Source organism: Notothenia coriiceps, unplaced genomic scaffold (assembly GCF_000735185.1).
Source record: "Notothenia coriiceps isolate Sejong01 unplaced genomic scaffold, NC01 NC01_scaffold00019000, whole genome shotgun sequence".
In the NCBI taxonomy this organism is placed as follows: Eukaryota; Metazoa; Chordata; class Actinopteri; order Perciformes; family Nototheniidae; genus Notothenia; species Notothenia coriiceps.
Genome location: NW_011351701.1, coordinates 2,070,849 through 2,096,439, shown reverse-complemented (window position 1 = coordinate 2,096,439; position 25,591 = coordinate 2,070,849). Strand labels below are relative to the sequence as shown.

Sequence of the window (25,591 nt, the reverse complement as noted above, 5' to 3'; positions counted from 1 at the left end):
GCCAGAAAGATTGTCCAAAAAGCCATGTGTTGCCCACAAATGAAGACTGTGGATCAACAAATGTGGAACCAGGAATACGAGTCAGAGTGAGACGTCTTTAATGTGGCCCTCCTCTCAGCTACTGATCAGGCGAGGAGGCGTATAAAAGCCAATCAGAGACGCTGGTGCAAACGTAACCTCTGCATCGCGTTGTGTGATCAGGGTGCAATAAAAATAATCACAACTATTATTGGTGCACTTCTGTTTGACACCTTTTATTCTTAAATAATATGACACTATTGAAATTAAAACGTTCAAACAGTTTCTTTTTTAATTTGTTTATTATGTTTACATTGTCTTCCTTCCGACATGACACATGACATCCCTGTTTAATATCATTGAAGGTTTGACAAGTATGAAACATTTAACATATTTTTCCTTTGAAAGTAGCTGCCATCACAAGTGAACTACACATCCCGGAGTGCTACTCGTAACCCCTCCGTTCCGTGAGATTTTGGCGCTGAGCTGCAGTAGGGACCGACCACCAGGCCTGGACTAAAAAAATGAAAGCAGTGTGATTTTGTTAAACCAAAGGAAGAGGGAGCTAGAGATGATAATTAATATCATACCATTTAGAAGAAGACTGCACAGTGGAGGGGGAGAGAATTAAACATATCTACGTGAAGCAGTGTCTCTACTAAATGCTCCTACATTGAGGAAGAAGAGCCAGGCTTTGGGATTGGGCAGCGACCAGATAGCGTAACAACCCCTCCTCCTCTCTGTAGAGAATTGCGTTAAAACGAAAACGAAAAGGCCTGCGCTTTATCTAAATTACAGGCTTTTTTCCCTTTTACTCCATATATATTAAACGAGGACCCGTTGCTGGCTGGTGTATGTGTTTAGAATGGGACTCGCTGAAGGTATTGATATTTCTTTTTAAATTATATTATTCTCCTGCATCCCTCGACTCGGCATCAAAATCTGTGCTGCTCATTTGCTCTACTCTTTAGCGACATGTTTGCCATATTGTGGTTGTCCCCCCACACTCTCTTGCAATGATTTTGAGGGTCGCAGCTATATTATTTTCAGGCACATTTATCTCCAAACCGACAGTTATGGAGGTATAATCACGCCAGACAATATGATTTAAAGGGGCAAAGGCAGCCATATTGGCAATGGAGCGTTAGCTTAGCCACCATTAGCTTCTCCTTTCATCTTCTTCCATGTGTTTAGAACATTAACGGATAACAAATAACGAATGGGGACGGTTAGTCGTGTGTGCACAATGACAACCGGTCGTGTCCCCCGGTTTCGTCTTTTTTTTCTCTCGGTTAAAATGGTCCACATCTTTTTGTTAACACAATCCCTTAGCTTTTGATGGCAGGTAGCTTCAGGCTAACATCGCAGAAAGCTATAAGATCATTCAGTGAAACATGTTTTGTCTGCGCAGTCTTTTTGAAGCAGGTATGGTTACCACTTCACACATGAACCCTAAAATAATAACACAAGTCGTTATAGACAGCTAGTGACTTTTAGTTGACACCTTTTTATGGGTGTTTACATCACCGTTATCCACCTTTGCCACCGCTGGGCTGAGTGATCACACATTAAAGCACAATCAGTGGATTAATTCATTCAGTCTGCAAGCTCCAACCGTTTTAACCTGATTACAAAAGCCATAATATGTTAAGAGTGTCCAGTGTAGATATTATTGTAAGATATTGAAGCAGGCACTGGTAGCTGTTCTTTGTTTTGTTTGGGATAGCAGGCCACCATGTATTTGTGTTGATTAAATAAAAACACTCATAAAGGTTAATTAATTAGCTTGGAACAGATTCACTTCACAGGTGATTGGTTATTGGCTATAGAAGAGGAACATGTCTTTATCGTTAATACGAGCTGCTTGGAATTTGTTTTGTATTTTGTTGATGGCCTAAGTTTAACATGATTGATTGTGATTCTCATATGAGGGATTTGTCCACTTTTTAGAAAGAGATTACATTCACCCTTTATTTAACCAGGTAAAGTGATTGAGTTTTAAAGCTTTTTTTTTTAAAGGGCTAAGAAAGCAGTCTAAAACAGTTTTACAACAATAAACACAAACAAGACCAAGAGACAAAACAACTTTCTCACACTACAAATGAGTAAGCACATCCAATCCAGTAACAAAAAACAGTTTTAATGCATAAAAGGTATAACTTCTAATGTGAATTCAGTGAAAAATTCAAGAGCAAGCAATGATCAACATTGCTAATTTCTCAATCATTAACATTTTGGCCTTTGTATATTCGGCTCTGATAGTTTCAGTTCTTCTGTACATTTTCCAGGAAGATGTGGCACTGTATATAAAGGCTTGTTTGCCTAGTTTTGTTCTTACCTTGGTGACCAAAACCACGTGTTGTCTACTAACATTCAGACACCCCTGAGAGTTTATTTGGCTCCTACTTTAGATAAATAGTTAGAGCTCTGAAATGGTCAAACTTTCAAAAGTCCCCAGTCCCCTGGATGCCACACATGCATATTTGGTCGTAAATAAGTACCATGTTATAGTGTTACATTATTTGGAAAAGTTTGGCTCCTATCAGATTATGTAACAGTTTAGATTCAGACAGGGAATATTAATAATGTCACGCAGCAAAGGTCCTTGGCCGGAAGCAAACCGGGGATGTTGCATGTATTTGTTGTGCACACACATTTTTTAAACACACTGGGCCTGCAGTTTCATCTTATATCAAGGCACTGTCTTAGTTTTATATTCTCCCTTTTTATTTATCTGATCATACTATGCCTAAATGACACATTCCGAAATACATTTATGTTTAATTTAATTACTTAAAACCCACTGACCCAGAGCAAATCAGGGTCAGCCGTAGGATCCCTGTCCATACAGAGTGCAGAGAGCAGATTTGATGTAGTAATGTCAAGCTGGTGCTTAATGTTATACATTAGGGTTTAGGGAAATCCTTTGAAAGTTTATCAAAATGAAAGGAAAAATTAAAACCTTGTAAGTTAATAAAAATAGGGTTCTTGATTTTATAAATATTGTGCAATAATAGAAATGTAAGTTGCTTAGCTCTTCAATTAGTAAAATAGTCTCTCTTGCTATCTCTCACCTTGCACATTATATTGTTTTGATGTGTTACAGAAGGCAAGGGAGCACACAGTCGGCCGTCACTGTAACACACCAGCAGCCTCTCTTTTTAATTGTTGCGTGTGAGCTTCTGTTCAGCCTGCTAGTTCTCATTATAAAAACTCTCAGTGTCACAAACGGTAACCTTGATCAGTGTCTCAAACGATGCCTTGCTGGGTTCTTGAAAGTAATGTGTGGGTGTGGGAACCCTGTGGTAAACAGTAATGATTTAATGATAGTCTACCTTTGTCCGGTTTGCTTCACACCTGTATGATTTCTATCTGTCAACAGGTCCAGTCAAAGAAAAAGACAGTTAAGGATGCAGGAGCCCAACAATGGATTTCTCCTTCTCTTTCATGCAAGGGATCATGGGAAATACAATTCAGCAACCCCCTCAGCTCATTGACTCCGCCAACATCAGACAGGAAGGCACCTGCGACACCGGCAGTGATCCAGGCGAGGATGGTGGTCCCTCCTACGATGCTGCCCTTGATGCAGAGTTCTCCTACCCGCCGTCCGCCTCGGAGGACATGTCGCAGGTCTCCAACGGCTACCCCCCCGGTCTGGGCATGTACGAGCCGCAGTCCAAGTTCTCCATGTACTCGCAGTTCCCCAACGGCTCGGCTAATGGCTACGGGGCCATACGGAGCTACGCAGACCACGGTCTCCTGCCGGGGGAGGGGACGGTCCTGAGAGGCCCAGGTCTTCAGGAACGACCTTTGTCTCCTGTGTCCCCCCCTCTGCCCACACATCACCCACACCTCCATCATCACCACCACCACCATACCCCTCATCTCCAGCACCACGCTCACCTCTTTCACTCGAACCCGCCTCTTTTACAGAACCACCCCCACCCACAGAGTCCCCCGCCGCCCCCTCTGCCCTCCCAGCACCACATGCCCCATACGCCTCACATCATGACCCACACTCTCCCACCTCCTCCCCCATTAATCCTGCCTTCCTCCAGTCCGCCCCCCTCCCTTGTGGACAGTACCCCTTCTTCTCAGCCCTCCCTCATCCTGTCCAACACTCCTGGGGGCGTGCTGAAGAAGACCAGCTCTCCAGAGATCAAGCTGAAGATCATTAAGACGTATCAGAATGGGAAAGAGCTGTTTGAGTCTGCGCTGTGTGGAGACCTGCTGCAAGAGCTGCAGGTAATGTGTGCACCTCACAGCTCGAATCATCAAAGGTCTCACAACTAACCGCGATCAACATCATGAGCAAAAGCATGACATTTAGAGCATAAACCATCAAATAAGTAGAGAGAATAAGCTCTGCTATCCTTCTGCGGCGCCTATTGAGCATTTTTGCATTTTGCATTTTGTAGCATATATAATAACCCTGTTCATAGATAACTTCTTACAAGATACGTTCATTTATCAATCTGAAATTGCAATACAATTCCCAAACCTTGGACAGATGGACAATTTGTGCTAAAAGTACCTAGTATTTCAATTATTAAACAAATACTTTGTCATCTTCTCAAGTCCGAGGTAAATATTAAAATGTCTCTCTTTGTCAAAATAGTTATTTACTAAAATATATTAAGCTTACTCTTGTACAATAAAATGCACACATTTTAGAGGCTGGCACCAGCTTCATAGATTATTTATTTCAGCTCATTCAAAAAACAGCAACCACAGAAGAATAATTTCACATAATAAATACAATTATAATCTGGCTCAATGAAATTCAAATGGAATTGTTACAGTGTTTGTTTTTTGGTTTACTTTTAATTCTCTTAAGAACTGGATATCGGAGGTGGTTTTGATTTCAGAAGACAGATGGATCCAGCTTTGAGTTACCGTTTATGTAGAAAAACAAAAATGTACTTGATTTCTTACTACTGTTTTTGTTTCTTCTATCTTCACTTCAGAATGAGTCTCAGAAGAGCGAGGCCACTCAGATGCAGCGCAGACATGAGAGGAAGAAGGAGAAGAGGAAAAAGAGTGCGCGGCTGCAGCTGCTGGTCCAGGATCAGGAACAGAACCTGGAACAGAGCCAAGCACAGTCAGGTCCCACAGAGCAGACGGAGGACATCCACATGGAGCCCCCGCCCACAGAAACACCCCCAGCCCAGACACAGAAGCCTCAGAAGACCGTCATCAAAACTGAACCAAAGATGCCCAAGGCAAGAGCATGACTGTTTGCTCTCCACAGCAGTGTGAATGCTTTGAACACCAATTACTGTAGATTGTAGAATATTTTAGACATTTTAAAGCACATCACTGACTTGTTCATGTTTCTCTTTAGGTTCCGAAGGTCCATCATCCATCAGTTATCCAAGAGACGGGCTTCTGTAAGGAGTTTGTGATCGGAGATCTGGTGTGGTCCAAGGTGGGCACCTACCCTTGGTGGCCCTGCATGATCTCCTCTGACCCGCAGATGAAGGTCCACACCCGTATCAACACCAGAGGTACAGACCGGTTTTTCTTTCACAAGTGTTTGAATGCGTGAGGACAAAAGCCACAACCTGTTTCCCTCGCTCTGTTTGTGTGCAGGTCACAGAGAGTATCACGTCCAGTTCTTTGGCAGTGTCGCTGAGCGAGCATGGATCCATGAGAAGAGGATAGTCCTGTACCAGGGGAAGAAACAGTATGAAGACCTTCAGGCTGACACTCTGCGAAAAGCCACAAATCCTGTAGAGAAACACAAAGTACTAGCAGCTCTTTATCGTTTTGGTATTACAGTCACAGAAAACCCTATCTACTGTATAATTGAATTTAATAATTCACTTTTATTTATATTACACCATCAAAATGATTATAATTAATATATTCATCGAACAGCAATTTTGTTGTACAACAATTTGAAGATCCCTTTTCCGAACCACCATTTCCATTCCTATGAGTCGCCGCCACCACTTGCATATTTTATATCATAAGGTTAATGAAATGAAGCAATTCAATTCATCACATTTAATAAAAAAGTGCCAAGTAAATAATGGCACTGTTTCAGAATTATCCCACGTATGTTTGTAGAATGTTAACACATTAATTATTCAAGCATATTTGAATGAGGAAAATATTGTTAATAAGGCCATCATGTGTAAATTAAAAGAATAAAATGCATCCAGAAATGCATACACATAATGTAAAATAAAGGTTTCTGTACAGCGGTATAAGATGTGAAAAAATAGTAGTTTTAACAATGTTGTTTCTTCTTGATGTTTCCTTCTCCAGCTTCTGAAGCCCATCCCTCAGCGGGAGCGTTCTCAGTGGGAGGTGGGTGTGGGCCACGCCGAGGATGCCCTCCTGATGTCGCGGCAGGAGCGAACTGACAACTACACCTTCATCTATGTTGACCCAGATCCTCATGAAGGCACGTCCAGCAGGAAACCCACCTACAGAGCTGAGAAACGAAACCGGCGCTCCAGCGGTTCAATCAGTAAGAAGGAAGAGGGAGCGGTAAAGTCACCAGAAAGAGAGCAGCCGACTCGACGGCTGCTGCCACGCAGACAGTGTAGTGTTTCAAACACAGAAGACCACACAAAATCCCCGGCCTCAAATGAGGAGAAGAACCAGAGGGACGACCAGCGTAAGAGCAGCTCCCCGAAGCAGAACGATGAGCGGCAGGAGTCGCCGCCACCAGTGAGGGCCTGGAAAACAGCCGCTGCCAGGAAGCTGCTGCCTCTCTCCATCACCATGAAGAGGCTGAACGTGGAGATCACAAAGTGCGATTGGCCTCTCCTGCAGAAAAAAGCAGCTCCATCTCCCAAAAAAGAGCAAGTCGTCATCGTCGAAGAAGAAGAAGAAGAAGAGGAGGAAGAGGAGGAAGAAGAAGAAGAAGAGGAAGACGAAGAAGAAGAAGAAGAGAAGGAGGAGATAGTGGAGGGAGAGGCCCGGCAGCCTGACCTGGGTTACTGCTCACCGGAGGTTGGTGTTTGTCATGCAGATAGGAACATTTCATCCTGAGGTGTCCTGTAAGCAAATGAATCATTTTGATGCATTCAACAGGACAGCAGAGCTAAACCTGAGCCCAGTCCGGAGGAGGAGGAAGAAGGGGACGAAGGGGAGGAGGAGGGGGAGGAGGAGAGGAGAGAATCCCCCGCCAGTCGGAGGAGTGAGGAGGGAGGAACGCAGCAGACCTCCTCTCCTGGATCACACCACAGCAGTCCACATGGTGGGTAAAACACAGACGTGCAGTGTGTGTGTTTTTTTGCACTTTGTAAAGTCAGTAACAGATACAGCTCAATACCTTCATGGATTTTCAGGTTCTCAGGAGCGGAAGCTGCAGCGGCGGTCGGTCAGAAGCAGGTCCGAGTCGGAGAGATCCAACGATCCCGTCCCCAAGAAGAAAACCAAAAAAGAGCAGGTAAAGGCTCTCCTCAGATGACCTAGTGTTCAGACTAAAAACAGCTCTCCATTATAAAAACACAAGGGGATGTGGCTATTAGTTAAAGTACATTTTTCATAAGCAATATATTTTATTATGTCAATGCCCATTTCTGTTTTGAATAAAATGATTTGAATGTACATTCACAGATATATAATAAACAGATTATATCGAAGATATAGGGTTTTGAGATTGAAACACTATTAAATATTTAAGAATAGAAAATCGGAACATGACTCAGATAAGTCAAACTGATTTATACCTTGTTTAAAGAGTTTATTTTCTATATAGAATCATTTGTTTTTTTACAATACTGTTGAGTCAGCACCACACTAACCTGCACTTCTTGTCTCAGGCTGAGATGGCTCCTGAGGCGACACTGAGGACAGGTTCACAGAAAGGTAAGGAATCCTTCCTTCATGCTTCCTGCATAACCTCTGTGGTTGGAACTCTTTTTACTTTATAAAACCTTTTTTTATTGCTCATCTTTATGAATTTCTTAGGAGCCAGTGAGATCTCAGACGCCTGCAAACCTCTGAAAAAGCGAAGCAGAGCGTCGACAGATGTGGAGATGACTTCTTCTCAGTACAGAGACACGTCTGACTCTGACTCCAGAGGCCTCAACGACCCACAGGTAGGCCTAGAAATCAAGAAGACAATACTGTCTTTCTCTTGATAATTTGTGCATTTTCATCAATGTAACTTTTTTATAGTCATCACAACCAAGCAGACCCGGCGCCGTGGGAGGGCCAGGCATTTATTATTTTAATTATAAACTGTGAACTTTAATGCTACGATGTATGTGATGTCAGATAGTAATATAAGAGTAATAAATGAAAAACAGTTATGAAATACTATATGACAGTAAAACAAGAATACTGTTTGAAAGGGAGTGATTTGTAAAATATCCATAAAATATCCATAAAGAAAAAGAACATCTGTTTACAGTTCTGTTTCATATGGGTGTTGAGAGATGTATCCATAGATCTCTTCATGTTGCTCTCAAAGTGCACCAGATTGATGCTTTTAACTTCAATATTTTAAAAAAATCTTCACGGGGGAGCATGCCCCCGGACCCCCCTAGAGAAGGTTAGGTCCACCCCCAACTTAAAAAATAATGGCACTTTAGTGTGCCTTGGCAGTATGTGCCGTGAGCTGATTATCGAGCCTTCATTGTAACAGTCGCGGGTACACTGTGTGTGTGCGTGTGGGGATTGTTGCAGTAGAACATTCCACGGTACCTTAATGGGAAACCCTACATTATATTATATTACATGTTACTTGTTAGACGCTTTTATCCAAAGTGACTTACATACTCAATACTGTGGGCAATCCCCACAGGAGCAATTTGGGGTGAAGTGTCTTGCCCAGGGACACAACGACATGCTGACTGCAGAGGGGTTTGAACCTGTGACTTTTTCAAATGAAAAAATTGGTGTTCCCCGCTATTAAAATGTGAATATTTTCTGGTTTACTTACTATTCTGTACTATAGGTAGGAAAAAGGACAGTTAAAAACATTGGCATGGCCTCTGATTGCTGTTTTCTCGCCTTTCAGGGTTTATTTGGGAAAAGTCTTGACAGTCCAGCAGCAGCCGATGCAGACGCCTCAGACACTCAGTCTGTGGACTCCGGCTTGTCCCGCCAGGACAGCAGCACCGGCAAGAGAGACACCGTCTGCCAGGTCAGCACGTCACTCATCTGGTGTTCTCTCTAAAATCCTACAGGTGTTCAGTTATAGAATTCATCTTTTTTTTTCGTGTGTGTGTAGATCTGCGAGGTGTACGGAGAGGGTTTGGTGGTGTGTGAAGGGGACTGTGGCCGACAGTTTCACCTGGACTGTCTCGGTCTGACGTCCCTACCTGAAGGCAGGTTCACCTGCTTGGAATGCAGAAATGGTGAGCGAACAGAATAATATGCACTGTGTCAGATCTGCTGTGTTTTGCTCTGTGCTAACACCCTCTCACTCTTTTTCTAGGCAATCATTCTTGTTTTAGCTGTAAAGCGGCGGGCCAGGAGGTGACGCGCTGCTCCGTGTCTGGCTGTGGTTGTTATTACCACGAGGATTGTGTGCGTAAACTCCCGGGCACCACCATCAGCTCGGAAGGGGGCTTCTGCTGCCCTCAGCACAGCTGCTCTACCTGCTGCTTGGAGAGAGACCTCCAGCGGGCGAGTAAAGGTAAACAATGTCTGATTTCCTGTTTGAGTCTGCAGTGGAGTGTGAAGAAAATGACTAACAAATCGACATTTCCCATTACACGTTAGGCCACTTAGCTGATGTTTTTTAATAAAAGCAATAGGAAAAAAGCTAAAATAATGAGTGCAATGGTCAAGGCTTTACTTCCCTTTTATATGTGAGGGAGAAGTGCAAAATAAATAAATTGTGAAAGAGATGATTTTGAGAATGACGTGCCATAAAAGGGCTACTAAGTCCTGCACTGCATGTCCTGAAGAATATTTGGTGACAGTCCTGCTACAAACAACTGGTAAACATAAATTGCTCCATTTAGTTTGAGGCGAGAGGCATCTGGAGACTGAAGACAATTTGAGAAAAAAAGTAATTGTCGTGTTCCTTGAAATGTCTTTAGATTATTGTGCCTTGTCTTGCTGGTAATGTTTGAAAAAGGGAAGTGATGCACTTTGTTTGCAACAGAGTTCCGGTATATTATGGCTTAAAACAACCCTAAAACGGGGAGATGCCGAAATGTTACTAGAGAAATAAATGTGTCACACTCTGACACCATCAACTAAATGCTTTACTTTTGGCAAAAGGCAGCGTTGATGTTGTTATACTGACTGAACTATTACTTGAACTAACTACCTACGGATAATATATATGCGTATTTGCATCGTGATAAAGATAAACTAACTTGTAATTCAATCATTCAGAATATATCTAACCAAACTGTTTGGCCTTGTGACCCCTTATAAAATATATATGTTTATGTGTTGCCCCTTGTCCCATTTTAGATGTGAGATACACTAAAGAGGTTAGTGTAAGTGTTTAGGCCAACAAACATGTCAAATATTTCACAAAAAAATACTTGAGGTAAAAGAGTCCAATGATAAATATGTATTTGTGAATCTAGTGTTATCTTCTGTTGGGCCCCATTGGTCATCTCCCACCCCTTATAGATTTATCTTGTGACCTTTAGGACCCCTCGATAGGGAACCATTGTGCAAAACAATTGCACAATGTTGACCCATGTTATTCATTTTTAATGTAGAATGAAACAAGAAGATAAAAAAACTATATTTAAACCACTTGAATGTCTTGGGCAACAAAAAAGTATAACCTTTTCTTCTGGTTTCCTTAGATAACAGCTTGAAAAATAAAGAATCAGTCCTCCATTATTAAAACTCTGCAGTGACGGGATTGAATCTCTTCACAGATCTGTGCGTGCTGCACAGTTTCACAGCTACGTGACTAATGTGACGCAGGGACAGGGTCAAAATAACTTTCCATTGGCGTGTGCAGACTTGGAGACAAGAAGCTGAACAAATGTCCCCGTCCTCTGCCTCCTTTCCAGGTCGTCTGATGCGCTGTATCCGCTGTCCGGTTGCCTATCACACGGGAGACGGCTGCGTGGCGGCAGGCAGCGTCGCCCTCACCCATCACATCATGATCTGCAGCAGCCACGGCAGCACCAAGAAGAACGGCCTCCTCTCGTCCCCTATCAACGTGGGTTGGTGCTTCCTGTGTGCCAGAGGTAAGCTCTCACTACCTCACACACTAACGGTGTTGCTCTCCTAGCAGTGGCCCTAACAAATGTTGAAGTTCTAAAATCGATAGTTTTTAGGTGTGGTTTGATGATGTACTTATCCATAGTGAGTGTATTACCTACAGTAGATGACCAGTTTCTGGAAGCAGACAGAAGTTACGGCACAAAAGGTAATCACCGTTCTGCTTTGAAAGCGGGCTGCAGCAAAACATATTTTAGAGATTTATAGAAAGGCGTTCAAATAACTAAAGCCGTTATCTATTCCCTCTTTCAAGCCACCAGACACCATTAACAAAAACCTTTTTTTTACCTCACAGAAAAACAAAAAAGTAAAATCTACCATTGTGTTAATCGGTTAGATTGTTTGTGTTACACCAAGGTCACCGATAACACAAACTAACTAACGGATCGAGGTAGAACAGCAACTCCTGTGGCCTTTAAGGTCAAATAACTGTTTGCGTCAATGGAGTCTGGTGTCTTCAGAGAGAGAATAACTTGGGGTCAGCGGACTGTCATCTACTGCAGACTGACTATACATAAGCACATCATGAACCCAACTTCAACAACATCTAAATGATCCTTTTAATCTCACCACTCTCTTCTTGCTTGCACTTCACATTGGAGCAACAACAGGACCTGATCAACCTTAATGTTGTTTTTTCAACCTTTTTGAAGGAATTTTACCTTCTTTTCTTATAAAATCAGATCTATCTTTTTAGTATGACATGTTGGCATAGTTGTTTATGAACAACAGAGAAATTAAATGTAACATTTGTTTTCCATCACAATACTAATACTATGAATGAGCCAGGCTTAACACTGCACTCAATTGAAAGCTGTCCCTTTAGTCCTTGATGGTGATGAGGATTTCCATTTTTTTTTAAATGACTTTCGACCAAAATAGAGGTGATGTTTTGCCTGTGGGACAATACGTTGAGTGCACTGTTTGGCCTCTTTGTGTCAGGACAGACTTTGTTTTACTTGTTTCTTCTGTGTGTGTGTGTGTGTGTGTGTGTGTGACTGTGAGTGTTTGTTCTTTCTCTTTTTGTGTGAATTTTGGGTAATTTGGAGTTTGACTGCGGCTCACCCCCGTCTCTTCCTGTGTGTCTTGTGTAGGGCTGTTAGTGCAAGACCTTACTGACACCATATTAAGTTCATATGCCTATAAGTCCCACTACCTTCTGACTGAGTCAAATCGTGCTGAGTTGAAATTACCTATGATTCCCTCTCCTTCGTCAGCTACCAAAAAGAATGTTGGGAAAGGTAACTGAACAGTTTTTCTCTTCCTCCTTTTCCCCCTGGTCTGTGTTTGTGTTGTGCCTGCTCCCCTTTGTGTACGCATCATTCATTTCAAAGCCTTGAGGTGCCAAGAGAATTAACTGGTAAATATGCAGTTAATTGAATGAGGTGGCGCAAAGTAACCTCAGCCAAGTTCCCTAACACATTAACAGATAACAGTGGGCATCATGCAAGAACACTTTTATATTCCTCCTCAAAACCTCTCATTTCAGGACACACCAAAATAGGAATTGTTAATGTCATTAGTTATTCTTTTAATGTTATTAACAACTGAGTTTTATCAACTCACCAAAACCTCTACGTTCCTTTCATTGATTTTCTTGAAAAACTAATGTGAAAACTCATTAAATGTATGCAATCTTGCAAAGGAAGTTTGTGTATTCTAGGCCTCATGATTTCGCCCCCCTAAAAACCACATTAATAGAGAGATGTGTTTAAAAATACATTATATATATTTAAATAAAATTATATATATGTATTTTTTCTTATTAATTTCCCCGAGAGGGATTATTTTAATTTCCATGAAATTATGGGAAATAGAACAGTATTGGTATGCAGATATATACATTTTCTTTTTTATTACTACGTGGTTAGATGAGGTGATGTTGCCAGTTTAAAAAAAAATTGAACATAATTGTAATAATATCGTAAAATATAAATAGACCATTTTATTTATTCACCGATAGATATATTTAGTTGATTTCAAAGTCATATTAAAACTCCACATTCATTTAGATTAAGAATATGTTATTGTTATCATGATTTTAAAGATAAGTCATTATTTCCTCTTGGGGAGAAAGATTGACTATCAGAGCATGACTTTACAACACACTGTGAATTTCGTTCGTACGCTAGAAGGAAACCTGTGAATGCAATAAGTTCTCTAACATGACTTGAAGGTGCCGCTGAAGAACAAATCTGTTCCGTATATGTGGTTCTTGCACGAGGCCCATTGTGAGATTTGTTTATGCTTTGCATTAACAGTCAATCTGGGTTTGTATATCTCTTCAATTAACAAGATAAATCAAAAGTCCTTTTAAGTCTTCAATGGGGACAATGTCTCTGCTGGGAATATATGATTGGCTGTCAAACCTCCAGCACTTAAACTACACGAATGAAGGATGCTGGAAGCTCTGGATTAGCTCAGTTAGCTCTGCCTGCGGTTAGTGAGCTTCTCGCTGCTGGGGGTGCACTGCTCTGCTTCAGCACTCTGGGCTTGTTTTTGATTTGAAAGCCTCACATCTTTCTATGCTGACTGCAATAAGTTTTATTTTTGACTGAAATATTCAGATGAAATGAAATGTTGCTCACCTCATTTCTTTAAGCTTTGACCGGCCTTTGATGGAATATTATCTCAATCGGGACTAGATTTGATTTCAATTATTAAAGATGAGTGCAATAGTTAAATGAACACCTTTTTTAAAACTTGTGAAAATATAATAAATTAAAATATAAAAAAAACATGATTCCATGCAAGCTGGTCTGTGCAGGATGTGATGTGTGTCATGGGGAAAGTTTGCTTTACTGGCAGGACTGCATGCCTGCTTTTTGCCAATAATTCTGTTGTTTGAGTTTAACCCTGATTCATGTTAACTTGCTGGCTGATTTGACTCCTGTGCTGATGCATGTATTTCCCATAGACTGCTCTTGGTACAGTACTCTGAATCTGATTTCCAGACATGCTGTAATTGTTGCAATGAAAGGTGTAACGGACTGAGACTCCTTGCAGGGTTCAGTCTTTACCATGGAGCACAGCTCTCTTAGGAGCCTCCACTCAAGCAGGCTCCTAAAACCTGGCCTTGTTTTCAGAAAATCACCCAGATGCTAAGATTGTAGCTTTAGGTAAAACACTTTTCCCTACAATGGCACTATTTTAACACTAGATGTTGGAGAACCATTACCTTTTCAGCTTCTTTACTTTTAGTAGGCCTGTCTGCAAATTAGATTCAGAGTTTGTCCAGGTTTAAAGGTGCATCACCTAATCATACACTCCTCCTCTCTTTGCATACCCATTTCCCACCATGCATGCATATACACACACACATACACTCAAAACACACATTTACACACACACATTCACGCACATACACGTTTACATCCATACAAATGTAGGAGGCAAGTTGCTGTGCTGCGACACATGCCCGGCTTCCTTCCACCCGGAGTGTCTGGAGATGGAGACGCCGGAGGGGGCGTGGTCCTGCAGTGATTGCAGGGCGGGGAAGAAGCCTCACTACAAACAGATTGTCTGGGTCAAACTGGGCAACTACAGGTACGCAGGAGCACTGGGGACGGACTGCTGAGGGTGGTGAAACTGTCAGTTTATGGTACAGTGAAATGTAAAGGATAAGTTGGTGAAATGCTATATTTTACTTCTAATCAAATGAAAGTACAAAATAACAATCACAGATGTTTTCTTTAGTAGCAACAAATGTGCTTTGGTGTGAGAACCATGAACAGTATAGGGACAGATTAGCTAGTTACAGCATTTAAAAATATGTACAACAATATGTAACATCCATTCAGGGTATACACATAACAATTATATATTTGATATAATATAGAATGTATGGTATTATGAATCATTGCTTTATTTAAAAAAATTTTTTTAATATCAGTATTGCCTTCACATTATTTTTGGTTTATTTGTTATTGTTTTTTTAAACATTAATTTTCTTTATATTTATTATCAATTACTATCTCTACGTGTATAGAATATCTACCCAAATACACTCAATCAAAAATAGCGTACTAATTGGTGATCCATGTATTTGATGTTATAGATGAAAGGAAAAAAATAAGGAAATACTGTGGTGGTGTTTTCCTGTCGCACACTACATGTTCAGCTCTGCTCAATAGTTAGATTATTCTCTGCTGGCATGGTATTACATTACAATGTGGTAATGGGAAACAAATAATGCATGTGCCAAAAAAACACATTTTTACCAGCCATGAGTGTAGATCTTATAGGTCAGAGATCTGTGACTTTGCAGGAGCTAGTGAAAGTTTTTTGTTTTTGTAAGTTCTTAAGTTGCATTAGGTTTTTTAAAAGTGTAATGCTTACGTCAGGCTATAATAACTTTTAAATGGGCTTGTATGATTAGTTTTTTTTACCACACTTAGACACTAGTCTTACTTTTCACTGCCTCATTTTCCTTGCAGGTGGTGGCCCGCGGAGATTTGCAACCCTCGCCTGGTGCCATCAAACATTCAGAGCCTGCGTCACGATGTTGGAGACTTCCCCGTCTTCTTCTTTGGCTCCCACGACTACTACTGGATCAACCAGGGCCGCGTCTTCCCCTACGTGGAGAATGACAAGAACTTTGTCACGGGTCAGATCAACATCAACAAAACCTTCAAGAAAGGTAATTTCTTCCTCAGTGTTTTTGTTCTTTATGACAAATCAGTTGTGAGTGCATATTTCTAAAGATGCAGGGAGGATGAGTCTCTTAGATGTTGTCGCTGTGTGTTTTAGCTCTGGAAGAAGCTGCCCGGCGGTTCCAGGAGCTAAAGGCCCAGAGGGAGAGCAAGGAGGCTCTAGAGCAGGAACGCAACTCTCGCAAACCTCCCCCCTACAAACTCATCAAGGTATCCCACTTTGAAGAGAAACAAAAAAAGTTATTTTGAATTAATCTTCAGTGTCGTAACTGATTCTACCGTTGATTTCTTGCATCAGTCCAACAAACCAGTGGGGAAAGTGCAGGTGCACGTAGCTGATTTGTCAGAAATCCAACGATGCAACTGCAGACCGACAGACGAGCATCCGTGCAGCCTCCACTCTCAGTGTCTCAACCGCATGTTGCAGTACGAGTGTCATCCACAGGTCTGTGTGCATACTCGTTTTACAGTTCTTGAACAATATAACCAGCCATGAGTAATTGCATCTCAACTTTTTACCTTTTTTCTTCATGTTGTTTTTGTTGTTGTTGCTAGGTGTGTCCTGCAGGTGAGAGCTGTGAGAACCAGTGTTTCTCCAAGCGGCTGTACGCAGAGACGGAGGTGATACAGACGGACGGCCGCGGCTGGGGCCTCAGCACCAACCAGGCTCTCAGGAAGGTCGGTGTTGAGCTCAATCATTTCACCAAAAACAGCATAAACATGTCCTGTAACAGCTTGACTATCAAGCTCTGAGGCCTGTACTACGAAGCCGGATTTTCGCTTAGCGAGCTAACTTCAGGGAAAACTCTGGGTTTCTCTTCTTACCGGGCTTGATCTCCATGGTAACTTATGCTCCGGAGAAGGTTAGTTTGCAGGCTAAGAGATCAACTCTGTGAAAGCACCGCCTGCTGACCAATCAGAGCTCAGTGTGCTGAGTTTAAAGCGATCAAGTCACATTACAGGAGAAAGGAAATACAGAAAAACTGCCATTGCAGGAAAGACGGCCGGCAAAAATCAACTGAAAATTAATAGAATATCACCTCCCATGTTCAGAGCAATCTGGCTATTATAACTGGCTATTATAACATTAGCGTTAAGAAAACTTACTTAAATATCTGCCACAAGTTAACATAAGTAACCGGCTCAAAGTAGCATTACGTACAGTCCGCAGCACTGTGAGTGCAGACGTCAATATTCCCCATTGATATCATATCACATCATAATGTATCATATTTCCTTATCTGAGTCAGCTGAGCCGTATCTGGCCGTGCAACACTCACAGTGTCACATACTGTATGCAGAAGTATTATTTTAAGCACCACATTAAGTTGACGAAACACTCGAGTCAAATGTAATTAAAGTCAGATCCACTCGTGTCTTGGAAGGGGCAGTGATATCATAAACCTGTTAATGTACGCATTCAAACACTTTTTCTTTTACCAGCTGTATTCACCTTGCAGGTGCAACTATGTGGCTTTTATCCTGGATAAAGTATTTAAGTCATGGATGTTTAAAGTTTAACTTCTTCATATGTCTAATATTATAGTTTACTTTTCATTCAGGAAGTATGACGCTGCGCTGTCAGTACGCTTCTCCATGTTTGTGATTGGTCAAATGTTGCTAGCCCCGCCCCTTTCATGTGAACGCGCACTCAGCCGGACAGAGAAACCCTGGCTTGAGTTACCAAGTTGATAATCAGTGCCGTAGGACCGCTTAGCGAGAGCGCGTTTGTTTTGGGTTAGGTAAGCCAGCTAACTTAAACATACAGAGGGTATGTTGAACTGGATTCGTAGTACAGGCCTCTGGTCTCAACCATTTTCCTATCATTCAGATAAACAAAGCAAACATTTAAGTCAAATTGTATTTTGAAATCGAGTTAGACTATCTGTTCCTTCTCGTGAAGTGAAAGACATTTTTTATTTTGTTTCTTTCCGTTAACTGTCGGGAACTGAGTATTTTTTTGTACGTTTTTGTGTTTCTCTTATTTTCCTACAATACTGTTATGAATAAGAAATATGAAGGACAGACCATCTATTTCTATGTATTAATTTCTTTTGAGAAAGGGTAATATAAGATTATTTTCTTCTCCCTGCTACTTTTCGGGTATGGTGTGTTTATAGAGACATGTTTTGTAAGTAATTGTTATACATTGAGTTGTGCATACCATGAACGGAACAAATAAAATGAAATGAATTAAGGGTATCTGTATAAAATAGGACTTTTGTTGTTTCCTCCAGGGTGACTTTGTCACAGAGTATGTAGGAGAGGTGATTGACTCAGAGGAGTGCCAGCAGCGAATCAAACGCGCCCATGAAAATCACGTGGCCGACTTTTACATGCTCACCCTCACCAAGGTAACATCAATGACACTGATCAACATTGTTCAGAGGATAGACCTTCAGAAGCATTTCTAAACCCCCTGTCTTTATGTTCAATCTGTCCTTGTAGGACCGTGTGATCGATGCTGGCCCGAAAGGGAACCCGGCTCGGTTTATGAACCACAGCTGCAGTCCAAACTGTGAGACACAGAAGTGGACGGTAAACGGAGACGTTCGCATAGGACTCTTCACCCTCTGTGACATCGAGGCCCGTAGGTTCCCATAGAAACACACATGTATTCTGTTACATTCATACATTTACATTCAAACTTATAGAAAAACTTTTTTCAACTTCTTTTTGGTTAAGCTTTAGTTTTCAGAGTGTGTTTGCTATGTTTAGTATTTCAGTAGTTTAGTTTGTTTTTGTTAGAGACAGGTATAATGGTACATGTACAAGTACATGGCTACATATATATTAAGAACATGGCTTCAAGAAGTTTGTAGAAATGGCCTTATAGTTGAAATGGTTTGATTTGGGTAACAACTACCACACTCAGTAAAACTCAGTAAACTCCCCATGTTAATCATGATCACTATCAGACCTCTGTGTTTTATCTGAAATATCTAAATCATGTTTGCACTTTGTGCACCAGGAAAAGCGCTATATAAAAAAGATTTTTTATTTTGTATTATTATGTTCTTATAATTTAGTTCTACAAGACAAATTGCATGTGAAAAAAAAAAGGGGTTAACTGGGAAGCAATTGAATATCAAGTCAAATTCAAAGTTATAAGGCTTTTTTTTTTTTTTTTAAGTCTCCTTGTTTTGGTATACAGCTTAAAAACCTAAACTGAAATTAATGTATGTAAAAAAGTGGTTTCCGGTTAGTTTTTTCTTGAAGAATGGGGTTATTTAGTTTCCACAGTGTGTGTTTATGATCCTGATGATCCATCTGTTGTGAATCTTGTCTCTGGTACTCCTGCAGAAACAGAGCTGACGTTCAACTACAACCTGCACTGTGTGGGCAACAGGAGGTCGTCCTGTCACTGCGGCTCAGAAAACTGCTCGGGGTTCCTCGGGGTGCAGCCAACGGTGAGTGCAGTGACCTCTCGTCAGGGATCCAGTTCTTCCTGTGTTTGATATCATTTAATAATGTATCTATAATGTTTCTTCCAGAGTGCTGTGGTGATGGAGAAAGAGGAGAAGGCCAGGAATGCCAAGCTGAAGCCGAAGAAGCGGAGGCTGCGTCCGGAGAGCAAACACTGCCACGAATACTTCTGCTTCTGCTGCGGAGAGGGAGGCGAGCTGGTGATGTGTGACAGGAAGGAGTGTCCCAAAGCATACCATCTGCACTGTCTCAACCTCAACAAGCCTCCTTACGGTAATAACACAATTGCCTTTTGTGTGTGTTGAACATTGAAATGTTTATGCGCACAATGTTAAAGTCTTGCAGATTTTTTTCCTGGTTATTTCAACCGAATTCAGTCAGTTCTCCTCTCCCCCTGTTCTTGCGATGCCTTTTTGTAAGTCACTAGCAAGAATCCTTCTATCTAAAGGCCTGAAGAGGTAAATGTAAACAGTCATTTACTATTAAGAATGTGGTAAAACATTTTCTTCTCACCACCCCAGAGGTTTCTGAGAGACCTTTTGTAGACAGACCAGGTTGGTAAAGACGGACTTGTCAGATTAATTAGTCCAAATTACAAAATAACATTTCATCAGCTTTTAGTACCCAATAAAAAAGTTGACGGCGAGCGCTGTCGATTATCCAGAGGAATATTTTTAAAGAAAGAGCTTTTTCTTTTTTAATTGAGTGTAAGTTTTTTAACGGTTTGACCACCACAACACAATTCCTTTTACCTTCATTAAAATTATAGAAAAAAAGTGAATGAAACCCATTTTTTAGAGAGAGCTGGCACATAATTAAAAATAAACTACAAACACAGCATGACCTTGTCTTCAGTTACAATTCTGTTCTCCTTGTTCCTACTTCTACTTCTGTGTCTCAAATCTGCATTTTATCAATCCCCCACTCCAAATGCAAAACCAAAGTTGTGCCTTTGCTTCTTGAGCCCTCGTTTATTTGGGGGGCATCTACCGACAGGTTTGTCCTCATAATGATCTCCATGTGTGTCTGCAGGACGTTGGGAATGTCCGTGGCACGACTGCAGTGTGTGCGGCGCCCCGGCATCGTCTCTGTGTGACTTCTGCCCTCGCTCGTTCTGCCGGGAGCACGAGGAGGGGGCGCTCACCTCCTCCTCCCTCGAAGGCCGTCCCTGTTGCTCCAGTCACAACCCCGCCAGTCCCCTGGGCTCCAACTCCAGTCTGACCCTCCCCCGCCGCTCCGCCCTGAGCCCCGTCAGCGTCAAGGAGGAGCCGGAGGAGGGCGAGCCGGCTTCAGAGTGACACCTCAGCCCCCTCAATACCTCATCCCCCTGAAAAGTGCGCTCCTGGGCTCTGATCCCCCTCTGTCCCGAAGCAGTGACCAAAGGGATACAGTGATTTTTTTTGACCAGTGCGATGGGTGAGTCGATGAACAGCTCCACGCCGTCAGTGGCAGGCAGAGCGATTGGAGAGGACCATCATGATGCGCCCGTTCCCCTCCTCCCTAGCCAGAAAACACCTCTCACACTCTCTACAGCTCTCCTCCGCCCATCAGAGGGCCACCACCTCATTACGTGTTACAGCTGTTGAAATAGAAAATGTTATCACATCGTCAAATACGGCACCTTGCAGAAACTCAAAGAGCTCTGTGGAGGGAGGGGTGGAGAGAGGAGGGGTAGGGAGGAAGAGGAGGAGTGTGAAGCTGCTCCTTGTTCACCTACTGTAAGCCGTGATCGGCGTCTCCCACAAACCTCCCCCTCCCCCCACCCCCACAGCCGATCATCACTCCAGACGTCATCGCTATTATCTCTTCTTCTTCTTCCTGGAGGAAAAAAAAAAGGAGGAAATGATAGATTTTGTGCAATTCTTTTCAAATACACTACATTCCAACCTTCTTTAGACATGGTTTCAATATACTAATGGATATAGATGAATATAAGTATATACAGTATCTATGTTTGTTAATGTTTACAGACAGATTCTCTCACTTCATCTCGGTGAGTGGTTGTATTATGTTTGTTTGTTTAGGTGTTAAACATTACGCAGACCTCCTTGTGAAAATAGTCCTATTAAGGTGAAATATAATGGTGTATAGTGTAATGGTATGACATTACAGAAGTACTTGTGATTTTCATATTGCCAGTCTCACTCGCCATTGTGTACATAATTGGCTCATAATATTGTAAAGTACATAAAGATCAGGAGGGACGGAGCCTCGCCTCTGGTTGTTCCTGGAAGAAGGAAACGCTTTTTTAAAACAACTAGACAAATCCTTTTTATTTTGTTTTTTCGATAAAGTTCAGTCCCCTCATTTCCTCCGAGCAGTTATTTGTATTGTAGATGGAGGGGCTCAGCTTGTGATCACTGGTGCTGTCTAAGTATTGTTATCAGCCTTAAGCTTGGTTCTGGCTGTAGAAAGTGCTGCCCAGAGTGCAGTCCATTTCAGTAACGTCGTGTACTGTGACCGCTTAGATGCTTATTTTTTTTGTTTCTGTTTTTTATTTTGCCAAACCTTTCTGAAAAAGCACTTTTACACAGCTTGTCGCTACACAATTTAGCTAGGTCATACATATACAGAAATGTATATCAAAAGAACATAAGACAAGTGTTTCAAAATGGATACCTCTTCTTCTTGTAGTAACGTCGGAATTAAAACTGTGTTGTAACTTTTTTTCCTCTCGGTCAGAAACGTTGTGAGTTGCTGGAAAGGGTTTTTTGAAGTCTTTGAGCAGAGTGGCCTAAATGATGCTGCTTTCTTTTGGCACAAGTAGGAAAGACTGCCAGCAGAAACTGCTTTGGACAGAAATCGACGGTGTCCGTGAGAGGCACATTTGCATTTTCCACCTGGAAAACATCCTAAAGGCTGGCTGTTATCTAGAGACGTAATGGTATGACAACAGTCCGGTCCAGTACGATGTACAAATACAAACTTCTGTACAGTGTTTCTAAATCTCCATCTGTCAAATCAAAATGTTTTGTATTTATTGCACCACATTTTATACCAGTTTCATTTTCAATCACCAGTGCAGTACTTTGTCTCGCTCTCGACCACGGTGTAAGTGAAATAGACTATTTAAAAAAACCATGGGGAGTTTTACATTATATATCTGTGTTTGATCATTGCATATGTTCTCTGTTATTTTACATTTGGTGTAATGATTCCACACTTTGGTAACAGCCGCTGCTCATCGCCCTGTACCGCGACTCACTGTAATTAGTGTTAAAAGCAGTGTGAAGCAGTTAAATATGGGAATGTCAAGTTTCAGTTCAGTTTGTGTGTTCTTTAAAGCCTGGACTTAAGGAACGGTAAACTTGATCACAGCCTTTTGCTTGTGATTCTGTTTGTTGTATGTTCTGCCCTTAATACTCTTTATTTCTTCTTAAGCCTCCCGACGAGCCACAGGGAGAAACTGTGCCAATTTATCTAAAACATTTCAGTTCATTCAGGGTCTTCTCGAGTGCAGGGAGTTTATTCACTCAGTCTCCAGTTTATTTGGCACACGGAGTTTAAAATAATAGTCTTACACAACTGTCAATGCAATAAATCTACCTTCATGCACATTATAATGTTCAGTTTGGGTTAAAAGCCAGTTTATAAAGGTGTTGATTAAACTGAATGATCCTTTTGGAAGATGTTGTTTGTGCTAATGTTGAGTTTTTACTCACTGGTGTTTGTAATAGGTCTTCTACTCTCATTTATTCAAACCTAAACGAAACACAAAATGAAATGACTCTTCTGTGTATAATGCAATACGGTTTAACAGCACCACATCATTCAAAATGATCCCTTTATCTATTCAACATCTCGTAAAAGGTTTTTAACAACAACGGAACATTATAACCTTTATGAAGCTGGGGTTTATTGCATTGACCGTTGTATTCGACTGCATTAGTTTTATCTCTGTGTGCCTAATCGTGTGAGTGCCAATTGTGAGGAAAAAAGCCGAAGGAAAGGGTGAATAGGGAGCCATTGAATGCAGAACAATGAGACAATTATAAGCATGATTTATGCTAGAAATATGATACATATTTAATCCTACACAGTGAAGATCAAACACTTAAGTACCATTTAGCAAGACACATTTGAGTTTAGAAGGACTTTAATATGCTAAACATATGCAAATAATTAATTACACATAGGCACTAATCTTGGGGAAAAAGCACATAAAAAAAGCTCAAACTTCCTTCCTGCATCTTCAATGCCTTTAAATGACAATGTGTTACATTTATATTCAAATTCTCTCCCGCTTCTGCATTCAACCGCTGCTTTTCTTTTGTCTTCCTGTTATTATTTACCCTTTTTAGGAAGCCTTTTTTTTGTCAATTTCTGAGAAAGAGATTAAACTTGCTTATTACTTGCTGGTCCTAAATGTGAGAGGGATGCATTTTTGTTTAGGAAATGGTCCAAATGTTCAGTATCAGGTTGGTGCGTCATTAGGCTCAGTTAATTTAATAACTCAAATCGGTCTGTGTGTCTAAACTTGAATATCCTTTTTATTTATTGATGCATTTTATTTTTCTGTTTTATATTCAGAACGCAGGCATCCTTGACTTTTGTGTTTGTGTCTTCAGAGAAAATGTCTGACTGATAAGTTGTGATTATATAACTGGTCTTAAAGCCCTTTTTATTTTCAAAGTGACAGTTCAGCTGATGGCATGCTTCAAACATCAGACACTGGTTTAATCCACTTCAGTTGGAACATCTTTAAATGCCTGATTTGAATAACTAATGTTTGGTTTTTCTGTTCCTTTATTTGTTTTTTACCATGTTGCACAGCGCAACAGCCTTTCTTTGTTTGCACCTGCAGATCGCACGATCATAATTACTTTGTGCCAGTTTGTCTCTTCTGCCCTTTGAGCTGACGCAGCAGTGTTACCTTTGCTCCACTTAAGTGTCCCAGCGCGCATCGTTTCATTCTCTTAAAATAATCTCTGAAGTTTTGTTGGTTTATCGTCATAGTAGTGCCCACATTAGTTTTTTAAAGAGATAGCATGTTTGTCTGATTTATGTGGCCCCTTAATACGCCTAAAAGGATTTTTCTAAGTGTCCAGGATTGATATTATTTTTTTATATACACTTACATTTAAGATGCCCCCCACTTATGTATGTCAAAGGCTATGTTTCAGTTCACTGTGACGTCTTTTGTTTTTTTGTGCAATGTTGCAGACTTTCTCTTTTAATTGACATGCTGTCGAAGGAGAAAATAGTGTTTGAATAAATAATAAAATCACTTTCATAAGCACTCATCTCTTTTTTACTTGTAGTAAAATTACTTACGGTAACTCTAACTGGGGTCATATCTATCTCTCTTGGTGTTGCTTCAATACAAATGTGGATGAACACAAAATACCATGTTGATTACTGTTCGACCTGTGTTACTGCATACTGCATATTGTTGAAGAACTTGTAAATAGTTTGCATTGAACTTGCATAGAATCATGTTACTGTGGCGTGCTCTTTTTGCCTGTAAAATTCTGCTTCTAAATGTGTGTGACTGTTGAGACGACACTCTTTTTGTACATGACTGTCTTTTTATTTGAGAATATTGATTCTGTCCTTTTTCATTCTAAAGTTGAGTTTGAAGAGTTCAGACATGCCTGAAGTTTGACTTTAATAAAACTGTACTCTGTCTCAGTGAACACTCTCACTTTATGGGATTTATTTCAACTACTTTAAAATATAACTTAATTGTGATGAAAAGAAAACAAGATAAATCGAGATAATGTTGCCTTCATGTTTAGTGGAAAAAAACAATTCAACATCATTATGTGTGTAAATGGTAAGGGATTTACCTTAACAGAGTATTACCTAAGCTAAAAGTGCATAATTCATTAATTTATACTGTGAAGTTACAGCACATTCACAAATGCGTGATAATCAGAATAAAGTAACTTCAAACAGCATCACTTTGTGAACCCATAGGAAGGAACGTTTCATTTATTAAAATTGTATTGTTTCTGCAGGGCTGAGTGTAACGTGACGTGGCTTTTGCCTCCAAAGGTCAAGTTGGATATTTTCCCACATGACCATTTCCGGTTTACATAGAACAAGAGATCTCATACATGTGCAAGCCACTCATCTGTTTAGTGTTAAGTCACTCATTTAAGAAGATTTATGGAAATGGCATCAAAACCGACTTAAACTTAAGTTCATTAATTTACTTCAAAGTAAGTTGTACTGATTATATTTTAAATCATTTGTCATAAAGAAGCCTCTACTTCAAATAAATAAAAACGTATGATCCTAATAGACACAGACGTTTCAATTAATTTAATTTGCTTTTGTTTCTGCTTGTTATAATATAACTATCCTTTTATAATTGATGTGTT

General features: G+C 40.8%; 1 protein-coding gene across 3 annotated transcripts; it reads left to right on the top strand.

Annotated features, from left to right (window-relative positions):
* Nucleotides 1-676: 676 nt before the first annotated feature.
* Nucleotides 677-24,906, top strand: nsd3 (nuclear receptor binding SET domain protein 3). Of its 3 annotated transcripts, none has more exons than XM_010778323.1 (25): nt 677-899; nt 3,401-4,263; nt 4,986-5,240; nt 5,363-5,525; nt 5,611-5,765; nt 6,292-6,984; nt 7,066-7,231; nt 7,323-7,423; nt 7,800-7,845; nt 7,948-8,078; nt 9,002-9,127; nt 9,215-9,341; nt 9,422-9,622; nt 10,974-11,153; nt 12,405-12,428; nt 14,577-14,733; nt 15,624-15,826; nt 15,937-16,049; nt 16,138-16,284; nt 16,395-16,517; nt 18,077-18,193; nt 18,288-18,429; nt 19,143-19,249; nt 19,334-19,538; nt 20,298-24,906. In XM_010778323.1, exons 2-25 carry the CDS (start codon nt 3,445-3,447, stop codon nt 20,561-20,563), a joined length of 4,767 nt encoding a protein of 1,588 aa, XP_010776625.1. In that variant the 5' UTR covers nt 677-899; nt 3,401-3,444; the 3' UTR covers nt 20,564-24,906. The 3 variants fall into 3 exon arrangements, with proteins under 3 accessions (XP_010776625.1, XP_010776624.1, XP_010776626.1); XM_010778322.1 differs by having other exon boundaries at nt 12,282-12,428; XM_010778324.1 differs by lacking the exon at nt 12,405-12,428.
* The last annotated feature ends 685 nt before the right edge of the window (nt 24,907-25,591 follow it).